Source organism: Chanodichthys erythropterus, chromosome 6 (assembly GCF_024489055.1).
Source record: "Chanodichthys erythropterus isolate Z2021 chromosome 6, ASM2448905v1, whole genome shotgun sequence".
NCBI classification, from domain to species: Eukaryota; Metazoa; Chordata; class Actinopteri; order Cypriniformes; family Xenocyprididae; genus Chanodichthys; species Chanodichthys erythropterus.
Genome location: NC_090226.1, coordinates 15,968,004 through 15,992,599, shown reverse-complemented (window position 1 = coordinate 15,992,599; position 24,596 = coordinate 15,968,004). Strand labels below are relative to the sequence as shown.

Genomic DNA, 24,596 nt, shown 5'->3' with positions numbered 1-24,596 from the left:
AGGCTTTTAGCATGCTTCAAATTGCATGAAATTCAAGATACACTTCAAAGTTGTCGGCCAGTAGATATGGGCAAAGGGCAAGGAGGAGGGGCTCCGATCAACAGGTAGTCAAATATTTTGGTTTGAACGTCGATTTTTTGAATAATCAGGCTCTGAGTTTACTCCTCATTGGAGATTCAAGAAATGCTTTAGACTGAAGATGCTAAATTGTGAACGATTTTAGAATATCTCAAACTGTGTTGCCATGGCGAGGGATTAAAGTAATGACAAAAAAGGGAAAGAGGAAGTGTTTCATATCGTGTAAAATCATTGTTTGGTTTAAATTAAATTAAGATTGTATGTTGCCCGCCATGCACAGGTTTTCTCAAGCCACTGGGGTGGCAATGGAGCCAGTGCTTGGGCCCATCATCGCAACTTGCAGCTATATTTAAATACTTGATTTCTTGTTTTATACAGTTTACAATATTATAGTTACAATGTTACAATATATTTCTTATTTTGTTTGATATATTAATAGTCGCAATAAAAATGATTATTTTAACAATTATTATTTTATACTGAATTAATCAAAAACAGTGGGTATACACTGTAAACCCGAAAAAGTTTGGTTAACTCAAAAAATGTTATGTAACTGATTACATCACATTTTTTGCAATGATAATTGCTCCTAACTTGAAGTACTGAGTTAGCTAACTCATACCCTTTTATAGCAATTAACATAAAATATTTAGTTAATTAACTTTTTTATTTTGAGGTATTCCAAATCAAATGAGTTATTTACTATAAACCCTAATAAAAAAAAATAAGAAAACGGCAACTTGTTAATTTGCTAACATGTTAAGAATAGGATGTTAACAACAGCAACTTAAAACATGTAACTTACCTGCTCTCCAACCAAGCCGCATGCACCACTTGTCACCATGATGGTAACTCTCTAAAAACCCACATTAACAGAAACTCTTCTAAATTAGCATAACAAAACATTACTCTCCATTTCGAGTGCCATGGGAAAAGCATGCTGGGAAATATAAATCCCAGCCTAGTTTCAGTTAAACTTAAGTTAGTCTAAATTAAAAGAAATTAGTTCATACAACTAAAAACAATAAAACAGTTCAGTTTACTTAACCCTCTGGAGTCTGAGGCTGATTTGGGGCCTGGGGAAGTTTTGACATGCCCTGACATTTGTGCTTTTTTCAGTTGTTCATAAACATATAAATGACAAAAGTGTCATTACACTGTATTCAGCACAAACTAGGCTACAATAATATGTAAGGAACATGTATGTACATGTTTGTGTTTTTGAAGGAATAACATTTATGCGTGGTTATTGAAAAAACAAAAAACTTAAGTCACTGAAATAAGGCCAAAAAAAGTATAGTAAATCTGTGTTCATAAGACTTTAGAGTATTGGAGGTTGTAGACTAGAGTTTTTGCTTCAAAATTATGTAAAAATTATGCTGCTTACTCCTTCATATAAAACAATAGAGAGATTTAGTTTTTGTAAGACACTTTTTGCCAAGAAATACAGTATGCGAGGAGGCGTGAATCACCACTGAAAATGGGCCATTCTCACCTGAGAAGACAAAAGAATTGGATAGTAATGAGCTGAAATGACTTGCATATTAATGAGGCATTTCAGTCAGGTAGGCTGTGAAAAAAACCTTCTGTGATGTCTCAAGCTCATTATGATATATGAAACATACAGAAAAATATTATTACAATATAAAGTAATGATTTTATATTATACTTCAAAATATAATGTATTTCTGTGATGCAAAGAGTCTGAATATAGACTTTTAGTTTAAAAACATGCACATTTGGAGAAATATTGGATTCTCATATGCTTATGTCAATTTTCTATACAGAGGAGTTATTTTTATTTAATATTCATTGGCATTACTATGAACGCTGGTGTTTTCAATTCATCCTTGAAGTTGGAGGGCGCCCTGTGCATTTTAGTCCACAAATTCATCTAAAAGAAGAAGAGGCTATTCCATGAATGGAGTTTCCAATTCATACTGCAGCCGGAGGGCGCTAAAGAAACAAAAACTCATCTAAAATTCGTCTGTAGAAGACAAGTAAACAGGAAGTAACTGCATGTCTTCTAGAGATCGCTAACCATGACTTTTACATCCAGATAAACACTTTTCAAGACAATAAATACACGATTGAGATGATGAATGCATGTATTGACTGAATTTGCGTCTGAATAGCGCTGGCTCCGTGGGCGTGGCCGCATTAGCAGATAATGAGCTGAATCACAGATTTCTGACATGGCTCTCTTTTCATACAGATTACATAAACACAGAAGGTTTGTTTTCGATTTGACTTACATGATTTAAAACCTGACATCTTAACGTTTTTTTAGACATAAGTGTAATTTTTTTGTCATTAGTATTCACTAAGTTACAGTTCATTTTCTGAGAACTATCAGATTGGAGTTCGTTCAGAGGGAGATGAGAGATCACGCATCATGTTAGTTTTCTTTATTTTACAAAAAGCACAACATTCTGTTTTTACTCTGAGTGTATACAAATGAAAGAAGATATTCCACAGATTAAAATGGTGTATAACTCTTAATTGTATGTGCAACAGTGACGGAGTATTTTGAGTCTCTTTCACACTGATAAGAAAAAAACCACGGTGGTATCGCCGGCGATACCGTCAGACCTCAGAGTGTTAAAGGTGCCATAGAATTGAAAATTGCATTTACCTTGGCATAGTTGAATAACAAGAGTTCAGTACATGGAAATTACATACAGTGAGTCTCAAACACCATTGTTTCCTTCTTCTTATATAAATCTCATTTGTTTAAAAGACCTCAGAAGAACAGGCGAATCTCAACATAACACGACTGTTACGTAACAGTCGGGATCATTGATATGTACGCCCCCAATATTTGCATATGCCAGCCCATGTTCAAGGCATTACACAAGGGCAGGACGTCTGGATGTGCACAGCTAAATCAACAGACTAGGTAAGCAAGCAAGAACAACAGCAAAAAATGGCAGATGGAGCAATAATAACTGACATGATCCATGATATCATGATATTTTTAGTGATATTTGTAAATTGTCTTTCTAAATGTTTTGTTAGCATGTTGCTAATGTACTGTTAAATGTGGTTAAAGTTACCATCGTTTCTTACTGTATTCATGGAGACAAGACTTGCAGTCTGTATAATTCATAAACACAACTTCATTCTTTATAAATCTCTCAAACAGTGTGTAATGTTAGCTTTAGCCACGGAGCACCATCAAACTCATTCAGAATCAAATGTAAACATCCAAATAAATACAATACTTATGTGATTAGACATGCTGCATGACAAACACTTTGTAAAGATCCATTTTGAGGGTTATATTAGCTGTGTGAACTTTGTTTATGCTGTTTAAGGCAGTTGCAAGCTCGGGGGCGGGGAGCACGAGAATTTAAAGGAATTTAAAGAATTTAAAGTTATATATATATATAACTGTTCACTTTATGATTAATGAAAGAGGTTTGTGTAAATTCTTGTAAAGAGTAATACAAATAAATAAAATCATGCCACTCATTCTAGAATGATTAATTCTTTTAAAACATAGCTATTCAAGTCATCTGCAGAACAATCCTGTATTTCTTCATATTACAATATATATGGCAGAAAAAGTATATATCACAATGTCCGTTTTTTTCAATATTGTGCAGCTCTCTTTTGTGGTATTTAGTCCTGTTATGGCTGCAGCCCATCTGTGGGCAGTTAGAGTGAGCGGTTTGTTGAAGGTTAGAGAAGACTGCTCTGAAAATATCTCCCTCTCACTCTCCCGCTCCATCACTTGCTCTTATTTTGTCTCAATTTCTCGCTATCTCCCTGGGTCCCTCATTTGATGGTCTCTTTAGTACCTGCTCTCGCTTTTTTCTTCCAGTTATTTTATTTTCCATTTCCCTGTCTCTCTCTCTCTGCCGTTCTGTCACTCCCGCCCTCCCTTTTTCTCTGCCGCTCCTGTGGACCCTAAACCCTCCTCCCCTCCACCAGTGAGCGGTAATGACAGACATTTGTTTAATCCAGGCAGTGGGAAATGAGATTAGAGAGAGGAGAGGAGAGCTTACTGCACTATCTCCCACACTGTGCCCACAGGCTCCGACTGCATGATGAAGGAAGAGAGAAAAGACGGGGCAGGGAGAGAGAAAGTGACTGAGAGACGCAGAAATAAGACTGAATATACGTGTATGTGCAGTCGTTTACTGACTGTGGGCCCTAAACATACCCACCGCAGAGACACTGTGTCTTTGTTTTACTTTGAGCACTAACTCATGGCTGTGATGAAGATAATGACGTGTTAACGATCAACCGTAGCAACCAATTTAACCGGGAGATATTTCCTCCTTAATTTGAGAAGTTCACACATTGCTTCATGATTTGGGAGATGATCATTATATTTTAAGAGTTTTGTTTTGCTTGGCTGGCTTAAAATGCCTGTTCAAGCTTCACTTGAATTCACAAGGCACAGGGAAAAAAAAAAAAGGGTGAGCTGTAATGGAGTGATGAAGGCATGACATCAGAACCCAGAAGTCTAATTCGCCGCTGTTTCCTTCGAGATTTTCTAATGGGGTTTTCTAATGGGGTTTTTCGATTTATGAGTACAATAAAGCCTGTGGTAAACATAACTTATAACTTATATAACTATACTCTGACATTTTGTTCTACAATGTAAATTACACACACACATTTTGAAGCAGTTATGTTTATTTTTGAAAATGTACGTTTTTAATAAGTAACTAGATAATACAGTTTGGGGTCTGAGCATGTGCAGTGTACGTTTAAGAACAAAACGTCAAAGTATTGTTTACCACAGGCTTTATTTTACTCATACATATTGAAAAACTGCATTATAAAACCCCATAGGAAAATTTCGAAGAAATCAGCGGCAAATTAGACTTCCGGCTTCTGACGTCATTTATTTAGACGCTTTCAACATTTCACACATTATCACAGTTTATTCGCTATAGTTAAAAAAAAAAAAAAAATGGTAAAAAAATATGACAAGAACTTCATACTGTCATAAACTGTCATATTTTTATTATTAAGCTATATTACAATATAAAATATCTATACAGTGTTGTTTAATAAAATTATAATAAAAATTAAGATTTATTTATATTATTTGTTTAATTATTATTATATATTAGAATATATATTTAATATAAAATATTGACAAATTATTGTTATTTGTTGTTGTTTAATAAAATTATTATAATAATTAGAAAGTTATAAATAATATATATATATATATATATATATATATATATATATATATATATATATATATATATAAATTATTTATTTATTTATTTATTTATTTATTTATTTATTTATTTATTTATTTATTTATTTATTTATTTTTTAAAATGGGGAACCAGACTTTTTTTAAGTGTTAATTACCAGAGATATATTTTATATTTAAAAGCAGCATAAGTGGTGTGGTGCAGTGGATAAATACAAAATCATCCACTTTACTTGATAGGTGACTTAAAATAACAGTGTGACAGTAAGATATATGACTGCAGAACTAGTGACTCTCAGCCAATTTTTAATGTTTGTCAGAACAGCAGGCAACGAGTGAAAAACAATTCAATGATTATGTATAACAAAATCTGCTGATGAAGCTGTTGGCCCCCTACTAGCCCTTGGAGATCTCTCTCTGTTGGTAGTCAAGAGAATTTATGTTGCAGTGTTTGTAAATGCACTGTTTACCTCCTTTTCTTTGAGCTCATTCTTTACTGACATATCTACCAAAATACCTTTCAAACACAAAGATGCAAAGATGGATTTTTCTCTTTTCATCTCTCTATTCTTAAACAGCACAAAGGGCACTGCATAAAAAATAAATAAATAAATAAATAAAAAATCTGCCTCAGTCAGTGCTGGTTTGGCACCAACAATGATTTTTAGATTCCCCCTCCCCCCCCTCTGTTCGTGACATTAGCGTAGGGGGAGCCACAAACTGTGTCTGACTACCCTTCAATTCTAATTAGTTGATGATACTCATATATAGAACACTCTGATAAAAACAAACATGCAGGCACATATAAAAATGAGGGAAAATATTTTGTGCGGTGTTACCAAAATGCGTTGATGTGCAGTATGGACATCAAAACATACAAATATTTTGAGATGAGGAAAAATTTCTGGCCACCAGTCAACACTGATGCAAGAAAATGTATCTCTTATCTCATGTTTTTCTTAGATCCTGAAAACTGCACTAAGGGAGCGTAATATTGCATTCATAGATGAAACTTAATAACATGAGGTTCAGTTGATTTACTCATAAATATTGTTCATCAGCAGTTTCTTACCCAAAAAAGAATAATATCTTTCCAGCATTGCATTAATTTGCTCCTGACAAAGCAGGCATATTATGAGCATCTTAGCCTTGCAAGAATTTATGCTTACTTTCGTCCAAAAATCAGCGAGCCATATGGTCAGACGTCTATGTTCTCTTAATTTTGCAGAAGTTATTGAATCCAAAAGTCTGGATCAGCACCAGTTGTGTCTAGTTAGGCCTTTGTGCTGAGAATCACAATGTCAAATTTGACCATAAGGCTTTTAATAGTATAGTCTCTATGCAGCTTACAGATTAAAACAGGTTATTACAGTATGTGATGTAGTATTTCAGCACAAATTAGCTTTAAATGTGAAAGCATTTGGTGAAATGATAGACTACAGCAGTTTTTAATGAGCTATACAGAGCAGTGAGCGGTGGAACGCACAACCCCATGATTCCAAGTTGCAAAGTTGGAACCGGTTTTATAACATAGAATAAAACTTCTATGCTGTTAGAAACTTTTTACCCCTGTGGCACCAAACATGTGGCATTGTAATCATTTTTGATTTTCAGTTCTGCTTGCTGGAATGACTCCTCACCTCTTTGTAATTTTGTAAATTTGCAGTCCTTGTTGAATCTTCTGTTCATGCAGCTAAAACTGTGCTTTTGCACTGTGATGTAGCAATTTAATCCTTTAATAAATGGAATATTTCAGCTACCTATTTTACATTTTCCAGACACTGATGTAGGGTTCATGTAAATACAGAGAGAGACTCCCCACCCTAAGAACAACAACAAAAACTCCCTATACCTCCCTATAACATTTTTTTTTTTCGCCTGAAATATTCAAGACGTTAAATTAATTGATGCAGGAATTGACTAATAGGGACTAAACCAGTAGGGCTGGTTTCATTTACACTAGAGAAGTTTGACTATCTTCTAGAATACTTTAGTGATCTGGAATTTGTGTTTTTAACTTGTTAATCTCATTACTGTTGAGTTTTGTTGCATTAAACATAATTCACCACCTTGGAATTATAAGGTTCTATCTTCTGAGCAGTTTTGACATATTGAGCTTCAAAGTTTTTGCACTCCATACTCCTTTGTGGATAGACCCTTTTTGTTTTCTAGAAAACTTAAAAAAAGAACATGACATAATGTGGTAATTGGGGTGTAACACTATATTGTGTAACAATATATCGCAATACGATATGCAACAATATCGTGGATAGTGACAATATGTGTTGTACATACCTCACCTAAAATGAAAATTACTGTGTGAGAAAAAATTCAAGTTTACAGTCAATACTACTTTGAGTTGTCAAAAGTACCAACTTTGGTACCACGTCTGATGTGATGCTTTGAGCGCTGTTGAGTAGATTCGCAAACACCTCTGATTGGCCATTGTGTTCACGGCTCGTCAGATATGTCTGTGATTGGCTTCAATGATCAGTGCTTCAAAAAGGTTTTAAATAGTCATCAATGAAGCTCTTCACCAAGCGCTTACACAGATACACAGGGGACCATTTAAAAGCAGACGTCTATCGCGGACCAGTCCGCTGTTGAATACAATCTTTAATAATGCAATGGGGGAATATTTGTGGGTCCTGATAATGCCAAATGTCTTATGGTACCAGTAAAAACTGGCCTACATTATTTTAAATATATCTAGTCAGTGACAGAGTGCAAACATATTCATCTAAAATAAATCTGTGTTTCAGCATCAAAATCCTGAATATTTTTATTCTGGTATCAACATTGTCCTGTGCATTGGGTTAGCAAGCCTATTCATTTCCACCCCAATGTAATACCAAATTTAGCATTTTAATCAACAGTACATTTTTTGTTATCCTTTTACCATATGTCTTGGAGTATCACAGTGATATCATATTGTGAGTTCAGTATCGTGATATGTATTGATACACCCCTAGTAAATAAGTTGTCACAGAATAAGAATTTGCATAAATCAATTTCAACAACAATGTCAGATAGAACCTTATAATTCCTTGTAAAACCTTATAAAATATGTATGTATATTATGCCAGGCCAAAAAAAAAAAAAAAGTCACTGTTTGAATTTAAAGCTGCAGTCCGTAACTTTTTTTGGTTAAAACTGATCCAAAATCAATTTTTGAGCAAGTACATAATCAGCCAGTGTTCAAAAGTATCTCATTATCTTTGCTTGATTCACAACGGTAAGCTTGTAATAATGTTTTATAATAAGAGCGACATGGTGGATTTCCGCTGGAAATTTGAGCATGCAGCAGTTCCTCTGTGCGTCATTACGTCACGTCTGTAAACAGAAAGGAAGGAGTCACAGGCTAGTCCCAGGCTAGTTTTATCACGTGAGGACGCTGCTGGTAGCGGATCATTTATAGCCTTTTCTCACAGCAGCTGAAATAATTTAACTTATCATTTTGATGGCGGATTGTAATCCAGAAAGGTCCAAATGACAACAGTGTTTCCCATACATTGACTAGACTGTGGCGGCCCGCCACATTCTAATTTGTCCCGCCACAGTCTCAAAATGAAATGGAAATTATGTTTGTCGCGATATTTACATTACCGTCTGATAATTGCGCTCTTTATATGTCAAAAGTGGGAGTCGTAAAGCAAAATAAGTAGAATAGCACCAATTAAGTTTTCGTGCACTATATTCAAAGTCATCTGAAGCCATTCCATAGCTTCATGTGAGGGACAGAAGAAATCAATAAGTTCACGGTCAGAAACTCGTCTTCCCTCTGCTACAGCTGTCAGTCATTCTCTGTTCAGCACTCAAACAGTGCATCGCGTTCGGTAACGACAGTCAGCACGGTAAAACTCTCCAATATGATATATTCCCATTATAATACTTGTAGATGTAGATAAAGGGCTGTGGATTTGCATAAAATGACTTTATCTGGCTGGAGTTTATTGCTGTTTCTGAACGATGTCATCATATTGTCTACAGGGTGTCTGTTAGATCGCACAACACAAGGACTATGAATTGGCATCACACGCACAATAACTGAAATTTAAAAGTGAGAAGAAACACATGATTAATAAACTGTTATATGCAGATATACACAAGGATTCTCTTTGTACCGTAAACTTTTCAATGCGCAATGAAACTGCGCGCTCTGACTCGATATTGCTTCTAGCACATCATTCTGCACCCAGGATGCGCATTAGCGGTTTTTTTGCTGCTCTTTTGAAGCGTTTCATATTATCATGGTTTTGCACACTGAAAGATTATTAATAGCCTATTTTGTTCTGTCGTATCTATCATATCTTGTTGCCCCATTAAAAAGCTGCACAATAGATTTAAAATAAGCATATTTTAATCTTAAATTAATATAAATACATATAATTCTTTACATATAAATCTAATATAAATTGTTTTTACAAACAGTAATTTAAAACTTTTTTTACTATCATTTGGATTTATAAAATTACTGTGCAAAGTTTTTTTTTTATTATTATTATTATTATTATTTTTTTTTTTTTCAAGAATTAAGCTAGAATACTTTTTGTTGCTGAATTATATACTCACCTAGTTTACTTATTTATTGGTCAGCTTATGATTATATATTTTTATTCATTTGTTATTTATCATTTGCATTCTGGATTGGTTAACAAATCAAAGAGTGACCATTAGTTCCACAAATGCAGATACAGGCTCCCACTAATAAATAAATTCAACAAAGGTAACCTCTTTTGCTAAATATTTTTAATGGTTTAAATGTAGCCTACTATATGTTGTGTACATGACTAATGTGCCCTACCATCACCAATAAATAAATGACTTTTAGAGCACAAAATTGTTTACAAGAGAACAAATTCCTTCATTGATCTAGTCCCAGATTTATGCATTTAAATTTAAAAGGTACAAAATTTTCCTACGGGGGGGCATGCCCCCGGACCCCCCTAGAGGAACCGATGTCTGCCCACACTGGACAATCATCAGTGACAACTGAGATTCATCCGTAGACAAAAAGCAAAAGACTTTGGACTGTGGAGTGGCTACAGAAATTGAAATCTACAGGTAACGCTAATATACACATAGTCATAGCAATGCTGATGTTGTTAACATTAATGATTTGAGAACAAAGTATAACAGTAATAATTATTTGCACGGTTTAGCATGATCCGAGCTAAGCGATCGTTAGATTTAATCATCATTGGCAGCGCAATTTATTGTAGGTCTAATGCAATAAATAACAAAAGTGGCAGAAATGTTACTTACTTGTTCAGATGATATTTTCCAGTGAAAATTCTTATATTGGTCATACTTTCAAAGAGTAGAATCTGTGATTCTGAAGTTCAGTATCCACACCAGTGCGGTGACTGATAGCAAGCATTAGATTCATCCGCGCTGACAAGCTGTGCCGAGGCACAAAGCACGTACAGATAACTGTTCCGCATATGACTGCAATTGCAGGTTTCAAACAACAGATGGCGACAAAGAGGAAAAATAGCAGACTGCAGCTTTAAATAGGCAAATGCTTAAGAGTCTATGATTAGATCATTGTTGCAATGAATATTATAGCATGGTATATTTCCAACCTTAACTGATGGAGTGTGTATAGCTTTTCATTTCTTAAACAACCATGTAGTAAGACACACCATGGCTATATTCCAGGATGACAAGATTCAAGATTCATAAGGCTCAAATTGTGAAAGAATGGTTGGGAAGGAGGATGAAGATTAAGAATCATTTTTACACATGAATTGGCACCTCTGAGTCCAGACCTTAAATTAAATGAAAGTCTTTGGGATGTGCTGGAGTACACTTTACAGAGTGCTGGACTCTTGCATTGTCAATACAAAATCTTGACCAAACAATGATGCACCTCTTGATGGAAATAAGCTTTTTTTTTTTTTTTTTTTTATTTTGCCAGACAGTATGCCTCTCTTTGAAAATGTGGTAAAAAATAATGCTTGTGTAGTGTATCCATCCCCTGCTACAAATCTTCAGCACTTTAGTATTGCAATTTTTCAAAGGTCATTTTCAACACCCTTCCTTTAGCTGTGTTGTACAAGCTGTAATGGTAAAACTTTACAATAAGGTTCATTAGTTAAACATTAGTTAATGTATTAACTAACCATGAGCAATACATTTGTTACTGTATTTATTAATCTTTGTTAATGTTAGTTATAAAAATAGTTGTTCATGTTAGTTCACAGTGCATTAACTAATGTTAACAAGATTTTAATAATGTATTAGTAAATGTTGAAATTAACATTAACAATGATTAATAAATGCTGTATAAGTGCAGTTCATTATTAGTTCATGTTAACTACTGTAGTTAACTAATGTTAACCAATGAAGCTTATTGTAAAGTGTTACCGGTGTATCTTCCTTTGTTTAGCAACAACAGGTTTAACAGACCGTGTGCTGTGCATTCTTACAGCATTCTACTGTATCATCTAAAGTGCTAGTTCTGTACTTTAGTATTTTGGTGGAGTATCAGCGCTGGCCCGGGTGCATCCCTTCAATGCGTGAGACGAGGTGAGAGTCCAGCTGGGGAAATTACAGAACCAGCCGCTGATTGAACCACTGATGGAGACCATTTGAGCCTCAGCGCTGCAGCAGGAAATTGAATTACCCTTACAATCTGTTTGTGCTGTACGTGCATCCCTCTGTTGTTCCGTTACCTCTGCCATGTGTGTGTGTATGTTTGTGGAGACTCTTTTCGATTACCTCTCTGAATGTGTGAAATCCTCCTGATCTGCTCTATGGTTGCACGTGGCCGGATTTAACCATGTCACACCTACAGGATATTACCTCTTTTATGGTGTGTCACATGACAGTGAGAGGCTGCGCCCACAACTGCAAAGGTTTAGAGATATGGGATTATGCATGGAGGCTCCAGACATACTGAGACATCCTTAGATTGAAAGTGATATTCTTTGGTCACTTTGGACTTCAGATCAGAAGATGGTTTGTACTTCCATCTTCACTTTATCCTGACTAAAGCTAGATCCTCAAGATCAAACTCTGCCGGGTTTACAACATAGATAACATAAAGCCTACCCTGTGGAAAAGACCAGCATGACTTTTCTTAGAGTTCACCAGCAAAAACAGTGCTGGTTAGGCTAGTTAAAGCGATAGTTCACCCACAAATGAAAATTCTGTTATCATTTACTCACCCTTTAAGTTGTTCCAAACCTGTATGAGTTTCTTTCTTCATTTGAACATAAAAGAAGATATTTTGAAGAATGTGGGTAACCAAACAGTTTATTGACCCAATTGACTTCCATAGAATGAAAAAAAAAAAAAATCTGTGGGAACCATCAACTGTGAATTTAGGCTTTTATTCACATATAAATATTCATCAACTCACACATCAGTTGTGGCAAACGGAAGCTCAAGCATGTTTGCATGACTCGTGTGAGAACCAATGAGGTTTGTTCTCATGTGTTATGCAGCACATTTGAGCTTCTCTGATCAATGCTTATATGTGAATAAAAGCCTAAATTATATCTGTTCAAGTGATCAAGTATCTTCAGAAAATTTGTACTAAACCACCCAATTCAAATGGATTAGGTTTACAATCTCTTTATGAACTTTTTGAAGGGTCAAATTGGTAGTTGCGTACAGTAGCTGTCTATGGAGGAACAGAAATTTCTCAGATTTCATCAAAAAGATCTTCATTTGGGTTCCAAAGATCAGCAAAAGTCTTATGGGTTTGGAACAACATAAGGGTGAGTAATTAATGACAGAATTTTCATTTTTGGGTGAACTATCCCTTTAAGGCCAGAAATAAACTCTATGCGGGGACGTAAACGCAAATGCTATGTTTTCATGCAGTTGTTGTGGCTTTCTAAAATGTGTCAGATGGCAATTTATAATGCAAATAGTGCATTTTTAGGGTGCAGTCACATTTACTGTTGTTCATTGAATTTTTGTTGCCATAATCCAGTGATTTCAATAGAAATTCACACAATCTGGATTTTTGTGAGGATGAAAGATTTCCCCAGGCAGATTTCACATTGCCAATTTTGTCGCATGAATTCGCAATGTTGACCAATAGTTAGCTGCTTGGTTTGAAAGTGACTTCTGTGTGAACTGTGCTTCATATTACTATTGCATTACATATTACTATTGAATATAGAATGTAATCACACCTTCAGGGTTGCCACAATGGTCACTATTTTGGGCATTAACAGCATGTTTTCTTCTATGGCCATTTCTTTCAGGTCAACTATTGTCAGAGCAACAGTTTGAAAAGCTTTGCAAATTATTTAAATTGTCCATGTTTATATAGCTGGCTAACTGTATAATAATACTGTTTAAGGTTATGGTTAGGGTCCGACAATTTAGCAACAATTGAGTACCTCAGGGATGACGCGTTTTTGTAGGCCAACCCGGAAGTTAGGGGTGCACGGGTTCCCTCGGTTGAAAGACTATGCATTTTTCCCGTAGACTTTTGGAAAATCGCAGAAAATAAGCTCGGTGTTTAATAAAGGGTTATGACACTTACACGTTTTGTCTATCAAGATAATCTAACATAAATACATTTTGAAGCCTAAATAAAGTGGTCAGATATAAAAAGCTAACAGTCGGCTATAAAGCACACCATGGTCGCGGATCAACGTCACCACCACCAAGCTTCCTCAAACTGTATTTAAAAAACAACATCATTTATAAACAGGCTCGCTGATTATGATCTGTGCTGTGTATGAAGACTTATCCACTTTTTCAAGAGAAATGCTGTCCAAATGTCCTGTTTATCATGGTGACGTCTAAAGTCCCCGCCAAAGGAAGTAGTCCCTTTTAGCAATTTGTTAGCAACCGCCTTTTTTAAGACACAATAAAGGTTTAAAAAATCACAAGCGGGTTATAACTGGTGTGATTTATGTCATAGATCAAAACGTGAAAATATTTAGAGGCTTTGTTAACCACAGACCTTATTTCAGGCGATTTAGCAAAAAACCCATTCAAAAAACCCATATACTTGACGCCGTTGGAACCGGAAGCCCTAAAATGCTAACTCGCTTCCGGGTTTTGCCTACAAAAATGCGTCATCCCTGAGGTACTCTATTTAGTGTGGTTGCAAAGACATTTCAAGGAAACTCTACTGCCCCCTTGAGTACTGAGGCTTATTTCCACACGTTTAGTATGTCCAGTGGTGTTCAGTTGCGTCTACTTTGGCATATTTGCGTAAAGTATATTATTGGCTTAATCCTGTTGCACATAAATAATCAGTAATAGACAACAGCAATTTACTAAAGCAAACACGATGGATTTTTTTTTCCAGTCTGGTTTGGCTTGTATCCAGTTGATATTTTTGTGGCTGAATACATTATTCAAATAAATATAAAAAAGGATCCAAACACATGTGTTGATGTGGGAGGTTCAGGTTCAAATCTCCTATCAATATAGTGACAATAAACATTAAAACAATGTATGTTCCATTTCTAGAGAAGCTCAAATAATGCAAACAATCCCCGAATGATGTTTTTTTTCACTGTCATTGCTTTTGACGACCTAAACCCTCAGCAGTGCACTTCGGCTTATTAAAGCAATCAAGAACGTTTTACCTCATTGTTATTCTGCACGCAACCCATTAGTAATAATTAATCAAAACAAACAAAAACAATAAAGTCCATTGTTGTTTTTCATAATCAGACAACTAATTAATTTGTATGAAGCTAACTTTCCTGCTTTCTCTCCAGTAGGGAGAAAGACATGGAGGAAACATGGAAATTTCTACTTCTCACTACACTCACTCCAATTAATACAGAAATCCATGTGGAACAGAATGTTGTTTGTTGCCATTTGTGCAATGAATTATTCATGTTTTTGTTGTGGGAGTGTTTTGTTGGTAGATATATTTCTTTGCATCGTCTTCTTTCTCATTCTGTCTCCCTCTGCTTGTTTTAACAAGACCCAGCAGAATTGAGCGTTACTTCTGCACTTAATATGAAACTTTCTTTTTTTTCCTTTTTTTTTTTGGTACATTTGCTTGTTCATTAGCACAGTTTTAATTATATTGGCTCTGTATTGTTACAAGAATGAGCTCAGTAATGTGTTGCAGAGGATCTTTGGAGACCTCAATGCTCTGTCGAAATTGCTACAAAACCCGAATGCCGAGATGTAAAGCAGAACTTGTTCTGCACGGTTCATGGGAAACATTGTCAATGGCTTTAGTTTGGGTTTTTTATGCTGCATGCAGGCATTGACCGAAAACACTATTGAACAAGAAACTGAGTAATCTGTATTTTCAGAGAGAGAAATAAATTGCGATGACCTTTCCATTTCGAAGATGTATGAAAGAGCGCACGTATAGTCATCCAGCTAGAGTGATTTAAACACAACGTGGGCTCGTGACTCAAGGGAACAGACAGTGTATAGACAGGAAAGGCTGAGTGGGTCCTTGGCATGCTGAAAATGTTTTATACAATTATTTTCTTCAGGCAGATGCTGCTTAATTGAACCTAAACGTGTGTCGGCATCTCGAATGAATCATCAGCAGAGGAGAGATTCTTAGTTCATAATTCAAATGAAGGAAGTATTTATTTTTAAGGTTTCTTTCAGGGTAGAAGCAAGTTCCTTGATGTTTTACAGTTGGCTAAGTCTGCCCCATACGTGCTGGGAGTCTGAAATCGTAACAGTGATTGTTAGTCATCTCCTGGTGAGCGCTACAAGGTTTAGGCATGGGCGAGAGTTCAGACGCTGCGTTAGAGTCTGCATCCATGCCAAAATGCCCAGATTGTGTGCCAATGAGTCTGCGTGAAGCCTTGGGGAGGAGAGAGGAACTGTCTGAATTCGCAGCAGTGGGGGATGAGATACTGAATAAATGAGAAATTGTTTTTTATGTAGAATAAAGGAACATTGTTCGGAAGACCTACAGCACTCTGGATTTTGTCTGTTTATGTGTGTGATTGTCCACATGCAGAAGTTTTGAAACGTGGATTGTGTACTCGCAGGTAAAGGAATGTATGAACTTTGAGACAAAACTGTATTTCAACCCAAAGAAGATGCAGTCAGTTGAGCTGGCTCATTGAAAATTCAATTCCCCGTTCCTATTTTGCATAGAGAGTGAAGTGGAACTCTGAATATATACAAGTAAAATTAAAGGGGAAAACCTTGGAAGAACAGTATGAGCATTCAAGCGCAAGGTTATTCTCGGTTGTTAGTATTATATTTTTAAGCATTATCACACAAGCAAGAGAGCTGTTGTTAAATAATGTTGGCTGTGATTTGGCAAGAAGTTAATATTACTGGTTTAATAAAACTAAAAATGTTGCCAGAAACTTTGTGTAGTTTTGCTTCTCTAACAGAAATAGTTCCAAACAAAGATCAACTTTTGCGACTCCAAGCATACACTCTAAAAAATGTTTGGTTAAAAACAACCCAAGTTGGGTTGAAAATGGACAAACCCAGCAATTGGGTTGTTTTAACCCAGTGGTTGGGTTAAATGTTTGCCCAACCTGCTGGGTAGTTTTATTTAACCCAACTACTGTTTAAAAATGACTATATGGCTGGCTTAAAATGAATCCAAAATAGGTGAGAAATTAAAAATCAGACACATAATTACTAGAGGCAATAATAATAATCAAAAGGTGTACATTTATTAATAAGCAGTTTAATAAATGTTTATGGTTTATTATTAATTATCTTATTAACAAATGCTAATTTATTAAACATATTAATAAATGTTAATTTCCAGCATATTTTGGGTTCATTTTAAGCAAGCAAAACAGTAATTTTTATACAACAGTTGAGTTAAATAAAACTACCCAGCACGTTGGGCAAATATTTAACCCGACCACTGGGTTAAAACAACCCAATTGCTGGGTTTGTCCATTTTCAACCCAACTTGGGTTGTTTTGAACCCAGCATTTTTTAGAGTGTAGTGTTTTCATTCCAGTTGAATGAATGATTATGTGGTTCATACAGTCATTAAGTGTTTTTGAACTTAAAGTGATTGATTTAATGAATCAATTAACTTACTCTTAAAGATAATCGCTTGATTCATTTCTCAACAAATAGATGTGCTTGAACAAATTGGTTGAGTGAATGATTTAATAACTCATAAATTGTTTGAGTGAATGATTCAACAGCTCACTTATATTTACAGTAATTTATATAAATCTTTGTTTTTAAATGCATTGTTTGAATTAATGATTCAAAAGTCTAATAAAGACAGTCATTTGAATCATTCCTAAATGAATCACTGTGTTTCAACAAATTGGTTGAATGAATGATTCAGTGACTCATATTTACAGTCATTTCAATGAATCACTATGTTTGAATTAATTGATTGAATGAATGATTAAAAAGATTGATTCACTTCTAAATGAATTAGTGTGTTTGAACAAAATGGTTGAATAAAGGATTCAATGACTCGCCCCGTTAAAATTACTTGACTTGAATGAATCTGTTTTTGAATTAATTGGCTACATTGGCCAGCCACAATAGCACAATTATTGTATTAATTTAATCTCTCTCTAGTGTCTTAAAGCATTATGTTCAACCATTATGTGTACATATTGGCATAGTTTTTTTGTGCTGAATCCTGTTGATTGAGGGTACTTACTAATATCTATTTTGTGTATAAAAGTTGTTTTCTTCCTCTAACCATCTCTCTCCATTTCTCTCACTTGTAGATACCCTGCTGTCATCTGGCCATGGTGAGTACTTGAGAAATATGTTCCCGGATACAGCTCTGCATGACTCTGAATATGCCAGATCTCAAATGTGATTATTGTTTTTCAATGTTGGTCCACAAACCCGCGTGACTCCATCCGACCGAAGCATCGCTGCGGCAGCAGATGTACATCTTTGGGGTTTTTTTTCCTGAAATTTACTTTGCATACTTTCAGGTCTGTTGGCTGACACTGAGAACCCAATCTTTGTTAGTGATTACTGAAGACTCACCTCTGCTCCCTCGATTCTGTTCAGAGTTTCAGAGCTGGCACATTTTCCCAGCATGCTCATTCAATCATTCTCGACTCACTTCGGTCAATCACCCCTCGCGGTTCTATTGTACGGTTCACACGCGTTCGGTCTGGCTGTTTGTCAAAGATGAGGCACTTGCCCTGGGAGTCGCTGTATAGACAGACCTCTTTTTCATGTACATTTGACTCCATGGGGGGCAGTTTTTAAATTGCATGTTTTTGCTATTGAATTTATGCTGTTATAGAGCCTAAAATTGCCTCCATAATGCAGTGTTGGAAGCATTGCGCATGTGCGGGATATAATGGACTGCGTGACAAGCATAGTCCACCTGCAGAGCTGCTAGGGCCACTGGAAAATAACACCTGCGCTGACCATTTCTGCATTCGTTCAGAGATTAAAAGAAGGAGAGAGATCACAAAGGAGGGAAAAAAGCCTTGCAGAGTCTGCGCTTAAAGGGCAGTCCTGTCCTAAACTCGAGCTGTATATGTTTTGCACTCAAAGCACACTCGCCCACAATGCTTTGTGGAAACAAGACGTGGCACTGGGTTCGGTTTTTCTGTTTACTCTGCACTTTGCACGAGAATAGGATATGTGCAGGCCAGCAGGGTCTGTATTTCCAGGCCAGCACATTTTACTTTCTTTGCTCAGTGATCTTTTGTCAGATGGTAAGCTGGTACATATAGTGCGTTGCCCTTCAAGATTTCTGCAAATGCACCATAATGGATAATAATAATATGGCTCATGCAAGCACTTTGAATAGCTGTAAAAGGATGTGAAAAAAAAACTTCTTTATTTTAGTATTTAATGCTTTTTTTTTACTTTGTTTGTGTGGTGTTAGTGTAAACGAAAGAAAGGGCCATATGGTTGATGCGATGTAGAAAGATGTTGATGACATCATCCTGACAACAGTAATGGTGATGGTCACTGTTTAGACAGCAGACATTATTCCTCCGGCTGCTTTACATGAATGCGTTCGCACAAACAAGCACACACTCTCCCCTCCTGTCGAGAGCCATGAGTGTAACTCAAAGTGGCTAGACCTGAGGTGCAGACACACATGCCTCACAAACATTTGCAAAACTACAGGTGTAATTGAGTATATGCTATGTACTGTAGATGTTCATATACATGGCTGTATGTACAGATATACTGTATGTACTATATGTGCACACAGGCCCCAAATTTAGGTAATGAAAATTAAACATTCTAGCTTCATGTATTCTTTTTTATCAACATTTTAATGTGGTTAAGTTTCATAAAAAAGCAACATTTTGAGCAAAATGCTAACAAAATCACGTTTCTGTCAAAGACTACATCTAGATCGGATTCAGAACAACATAGATGCTGTTTAATTTTGGTGATCACATTATTTTACATATGCATATGATTACATATGATATCCCTTGTTTCTGCATATTCTTCTCATGTATTTTGATTAGGAGATTTAGTAGTCTTTAAGAAGATGTGTAATAGTGTCACCTACCATATAACAATGAAAACACTGGAAGCTGGAAAATTCTGTTTGGCAGGGAAGCGTTTTTAATGTAACAAAAAAAATAACTATTTTAAATAAATGCTGTTCTTTTGAACTTTCCATTCATCAAATAATCTTGAAAAAATGTATCATGACTTTCAACATTGATAATAATAAGAAATTATTCTTGAGCACCATATTTATATATTAGAGTTTAACATATTAAAATGATTTCTGAATAATGAAGTAATGTGCCGTTTAAAGTTTATTTAAAATATATTAAAATAGAAAACAGTCATTTTGTTATGTATTTTGTAACTGTTTATTTAAATTAAATAAATGCAGTCTTGGTGAGCATAAAAGTCTTCTTTCAAAAACATCAAATAACCTTACTGATTTGAATGGTGGTGTGGATTAAATAGCCTATATACTGTACATGGAAACACAACATTAAAAATATAACATCATAATTAAAATATAGATTTCCAGTTTTCAATATATTCTCATAATAATAATTTAATAAATCACAGTACACTTTTTTTCTGAGCTTTTTATTGTTGTAGTTTGTGTGGTTTACTTGATAAGAGTTTTCACTTCCAGCATTGTGATTTAGTCATTTATTCTAGACTGTCTAACATGTCTTACAAGGCCGTAGCCGACTCCTGTATCACCTATAGGACATGCTGGTTCTGCATACACACAAACACTGTCAATACTTTATATAGGTGTTTTTGCTGAATGTTGGGCTCATTCTCTCTGTCTCTCTCCTCACTGCCCCCTCCATTTTTCATCATGGATACCGGTTGATGGCTTAAACTAAAGGAATGAAAGCAGCAAAGGAGGCGAGTGTAAGAGAGATAGAGCAATGAAGATGAAAGAGTGAATGAAGGAGAACTCTGTGTCCTTGGCCTTTGTGTGGGACTGGCTGCACTCAGTGGTTTTGATGACAGAATGCTTTACAACTGTCAGCTTATGCGTACCTCTTCACTCATTTTTTTTTCTTTCGTCTATATCTTCTTTTTTTTTGTTTCAGTTCGTCCTTTTCACTACCATTACTCTTATATTTTGGGACTATGAGAATATTTTTGTTTGTTTGGGTGAGTTATAAACCCACTGATTATGTTGCTAAAATGTGCATATGCTTTGTGCCCATTTTGAAATGTAAAAGTTTTTTTATTGTCAAAAGTGTTTGGATCAATTTAAAGCTAATTTCTTAAAAAAAAAAAAAAATCTTACTGACCCCAACCTTTTGAAGGATAGCTCCATAAGAAGCATTGCCAATATGGCCGCCGAGTGGCTTGCCTTGACTTTACGATGTTTCACCTGAATCACCTCCACTGCAAATTCTTTCTGTCCATTTCCCTTCTTTGTTTCTCTCTCATTCTTTCCACCCCCTCACTCCCTCGCAGTTTAATTGCCGCTACCTGAGGTAGGCCTAGGTGTAATTGTTATAGTAGAAAGTGCCTTGGTCGGCTGGTTTTAAAGCCTTTTATCTGTAATCTCCCGATTGATTATGCTTTTTTCTGCCAGCAGAGCAAATTGTTCAAACCCATCAGGTGCACGGCAGGAAAAAAAAAAAAAAAAAAAAACAGCAAAAGAGGAGTTTCAGCTGTGCAACAGCCAAATCACAGAGCACATCGGCTAGAACATCAAATTCAGTGACAGACAACACAATGCTGCTTTTTAGTTTACACACACAGACAAATGAAACACAGATGTCTTCCTTGATTTCTCAAAAAATGGAAAAAAGGGAAGATTAAAAAGTGTGTAATCTGTAATTTAGAAAAAAAAAACAAATAAGGAAATGATTTTTAGAGTCTAACTGTTGGCATGTAATATATATCAAAACATTATTTTGGCTGCAATGAATTGCAGTGAACAATTTCTACACCATTATTGCAATTCTGCAGGCAGCTTCACAGTCCACACAGCTTGATCAATATCTTATTCAGCGCGGTTGTATTTTTAATACAATACTGTAATGAATGCCCCCACCCAGGGGACTTGGCGTAGCCTCTTATTCTGCATATCTGTCTCAAATGGGCCCTCCTGTTAGCCTGTCATAATGTTAAAAAAAATGCCATGGTAGGAAATGCATTAGTCTTGAGTATTAGATTTTAATACAGCGCTAAGGAGCGAATAAGAGGAACTTAATAGCTGAGGTTAATGTGGGTGTGATCCAAAACCAGTTGACAGAAATGAAGACAGATAACTAGAAATATACAGTTCATACTTAGTATGCTGGGTAAAATCCCACCCCTCCATTTGGTTTTCGCTCTTTCCTTCCGTTTCTCTCTCTCTCTCTAGCCATCTTCCCAGGAGAGCTATATCTGTCCTGCTAATAGGTCCGCCATTGGAGTGGCTCTCTAGTAGTCATGCAGTGAGGTGAAACGTCCAATTTGGCTGCCTCTGGTGGGAGCACTGTCCAGACTTTTACCATCATGTTAGCATTGTGGGATAGAGATGCTGGTTGTAGATTGGCAATGATATGACAGGTGTTGCCTCTGCAATTAGGGTAGGTTTTAGTGTGTGTATGTGTGTGTGGGTCAGGTTTTGCCAACATTGTGAGGACCAAATGAACCCACAAGGATGGTAAAACCTAAATTCGCTTGGATTGTAGGGAGGAAAAATGCATAAAATGTATACTAAATAATGTAAAATGGTTTATTTGAGGGGTTTAGATAAAAAAAAAATGGTTTCAATTTTTGGATACATTTTTTCATGCAGTTTATTGATGATTGTGTCTTTCAAACACGTGAAGTAGGTTGTCTTTTTTGTCAGTTTAATGAATATGTAATTTGTGATGTGGATTTAAACATGAAAAATAAAAACCAATGTCAGTGCAAATGGATTAAATGGCACCGGATTTATAGCACAGGATTTATTAATCCTAAAAGTAATTTCAGAAACGGTGAATTAATACAGCAGGTATTAATGTGATTGGTGTTGTGCACTCTGCTGTTATTTTGGCAGAACTGAGAAAACATAGTGCGGCCAGTATTTTATTTTATTTTATTTTATTTTATTTTATTTTATTTTATTTTATTTTATTTTATTTTATTTTATTTTATTTTAATATTGTATATTGTATATTATATATTTTAATATGAATTTAAAATGTATTTATATATTTTCAAATAAGTAATTACATAAAATTCTGCAACACACAATATGTTTGATACATTTCACAAGCAAATTAACACCCTTTATTTAGGATCTTAATAAATTTTATTTTATTTTCAAATAAGGAATTACATTTATGTAACACACAATATGTTTGATACATTTCACAAGCAAATTAACACCCTTTATTTTGGGATTTTAGTAAATCAGGGCCAGTAAGTATAAAATTCTTTGTATAGCTTCTTAGTATAGTATGACAGAGTCTATTTTAGTTAATTGTTTGACACTCTGAGTATTTAGGGAACTGCCTTTTTAACGATTTTAAAGAGTCACACATTACCTCACATTATTTGCCAACAGCTGTTGCCAGCCTCTGGATCACAGAACTTGCTGCTCTCCGAGAGCACCAGTGTATGTGTGTGTGAGAGTGAGTGTTTGTACCCATCTGCATGTGTTTGTTTGCACTGCTTTTGAGTTCCAATTAAAAGCATCAGTCCTTTTGGCATCATAAGCTCCTTAAGGAAATAATCTCATATATATAAGGACAGGAGGCATGGCAGATGGTGTGATAGAGGGTTACCACCAGTGAACTGTCACTTAGGAACACAGATTTATAGTTTGTGATTCAACACATACTTTAATTTAGCTTTCATATAAATGGAAGACATCCACTTCCTCTGTACTATGTTGTTCTTATGATAAAAAGACTTAAGACAATGACACATGTCACTGAAGCACACTAGTAAATACATTTCACAGAGTCACAGCTGCGCTAGAGCTGCACATCTGCTCTGCTGTAAGCCTGAGCTCCACATCCAAACTAGAAAAACGGTGGTAAACTGCATTACAGCTATAAGTTAGTTCAGCAGGGCGCAGATTCAGGAGCTAAAATAAATGTGTAGTTCTTGGATCCTGCAGTGAGGTGGACAGGGAAGGAAAAGACACTATTTAAAGAGACTGATGGATGAACAGCTTTTGGTTTTTACCTTGGAGCTAACACCTGTTCATGCGGTGGTCCAGGCTGACAGCTTTGGGCTTGACGGCTCTCAGCCATGTGGACTGACATTGAAAACAATTAATAAGCCAAATTTGATCACACACAAATACATTTTTCTATCACTGTGACTTCCGTCCTCTAACTTTATCCCTTAAACCCAACTTCCACAGAAATAATAATAAAAAAAAAAGTTAATTAAGCATTTTTCTTCATCAGGATTTTTGGCTGATCCCTCTGTGTAGGTGATTTCAGGTTTTACTATCCTTTAGGGCACATTTGGTCCTCAGAACCTGACCCACACACACACACCAGAATTATTTCAGCTTCCCTGGAGTTGAAATCTGCCCTATTTTCTTTGCTAATTTTGAATTTGGTCAAACATCCAGTGTTATGTTTGTGAATTCGATCTCAGGAGATTGTGAAACACATTTTCCTGTCGTTACACTTAAAGTTTCATGAATACATTTCATAGTTTGACACATTTGTGTAATTTATGAAATAATGCAATAAGACACAAGATGTGTGTTAAAGGGTCAAGAATTGCTTTCGGATGTGCACTTATAATGTTAATAGGGTTTTTACAACAAAATCTGTCAATTAAGAAATGGTTCAGTGTTATTTTAATATTAATATTCTATCATAGTTATTGTTCACATTTTTAAATAGATTTTATTTTTATATTTTCTGTTTTAATTTTAAGTTTTAGGAATTTTTATTTATTTATTTTTAAATACATCTGTTTGGTTTTTAAAGATCTCGTTCTCCGTGATCCCATGTTTCAAACTTTAGTTAGTGTGTAATGTTGTTGT

At 35.5% G+C, this 24,596-nt stretch overlaps 1 protein-coding gene across 2 annotated transcripts in view; it reads left to right on the top strand.

The window, feature by feature from the left end:
* The window catches only part of cdh4 (cadherin 4, type 1, R-cadherin (retinal)), a 283,006-nt gene that overhangs the window by 96,513 nt on the left and 161,897 nt on the right, over positions 1–24,596 (top strand). For both annotated transcript variants that reach the window (XM_067388245.1, XM_067388244.1), the window contains exon 3: positions 17,902–17,925. In XM_067388245.1, the coding sequence (XP_067244346.1) occupies positions 17,902–17,925 (24 nt within the window). The remainder of the gene's footprint in view (positions 1–17,901; positions 17,926–24,596) is intronic.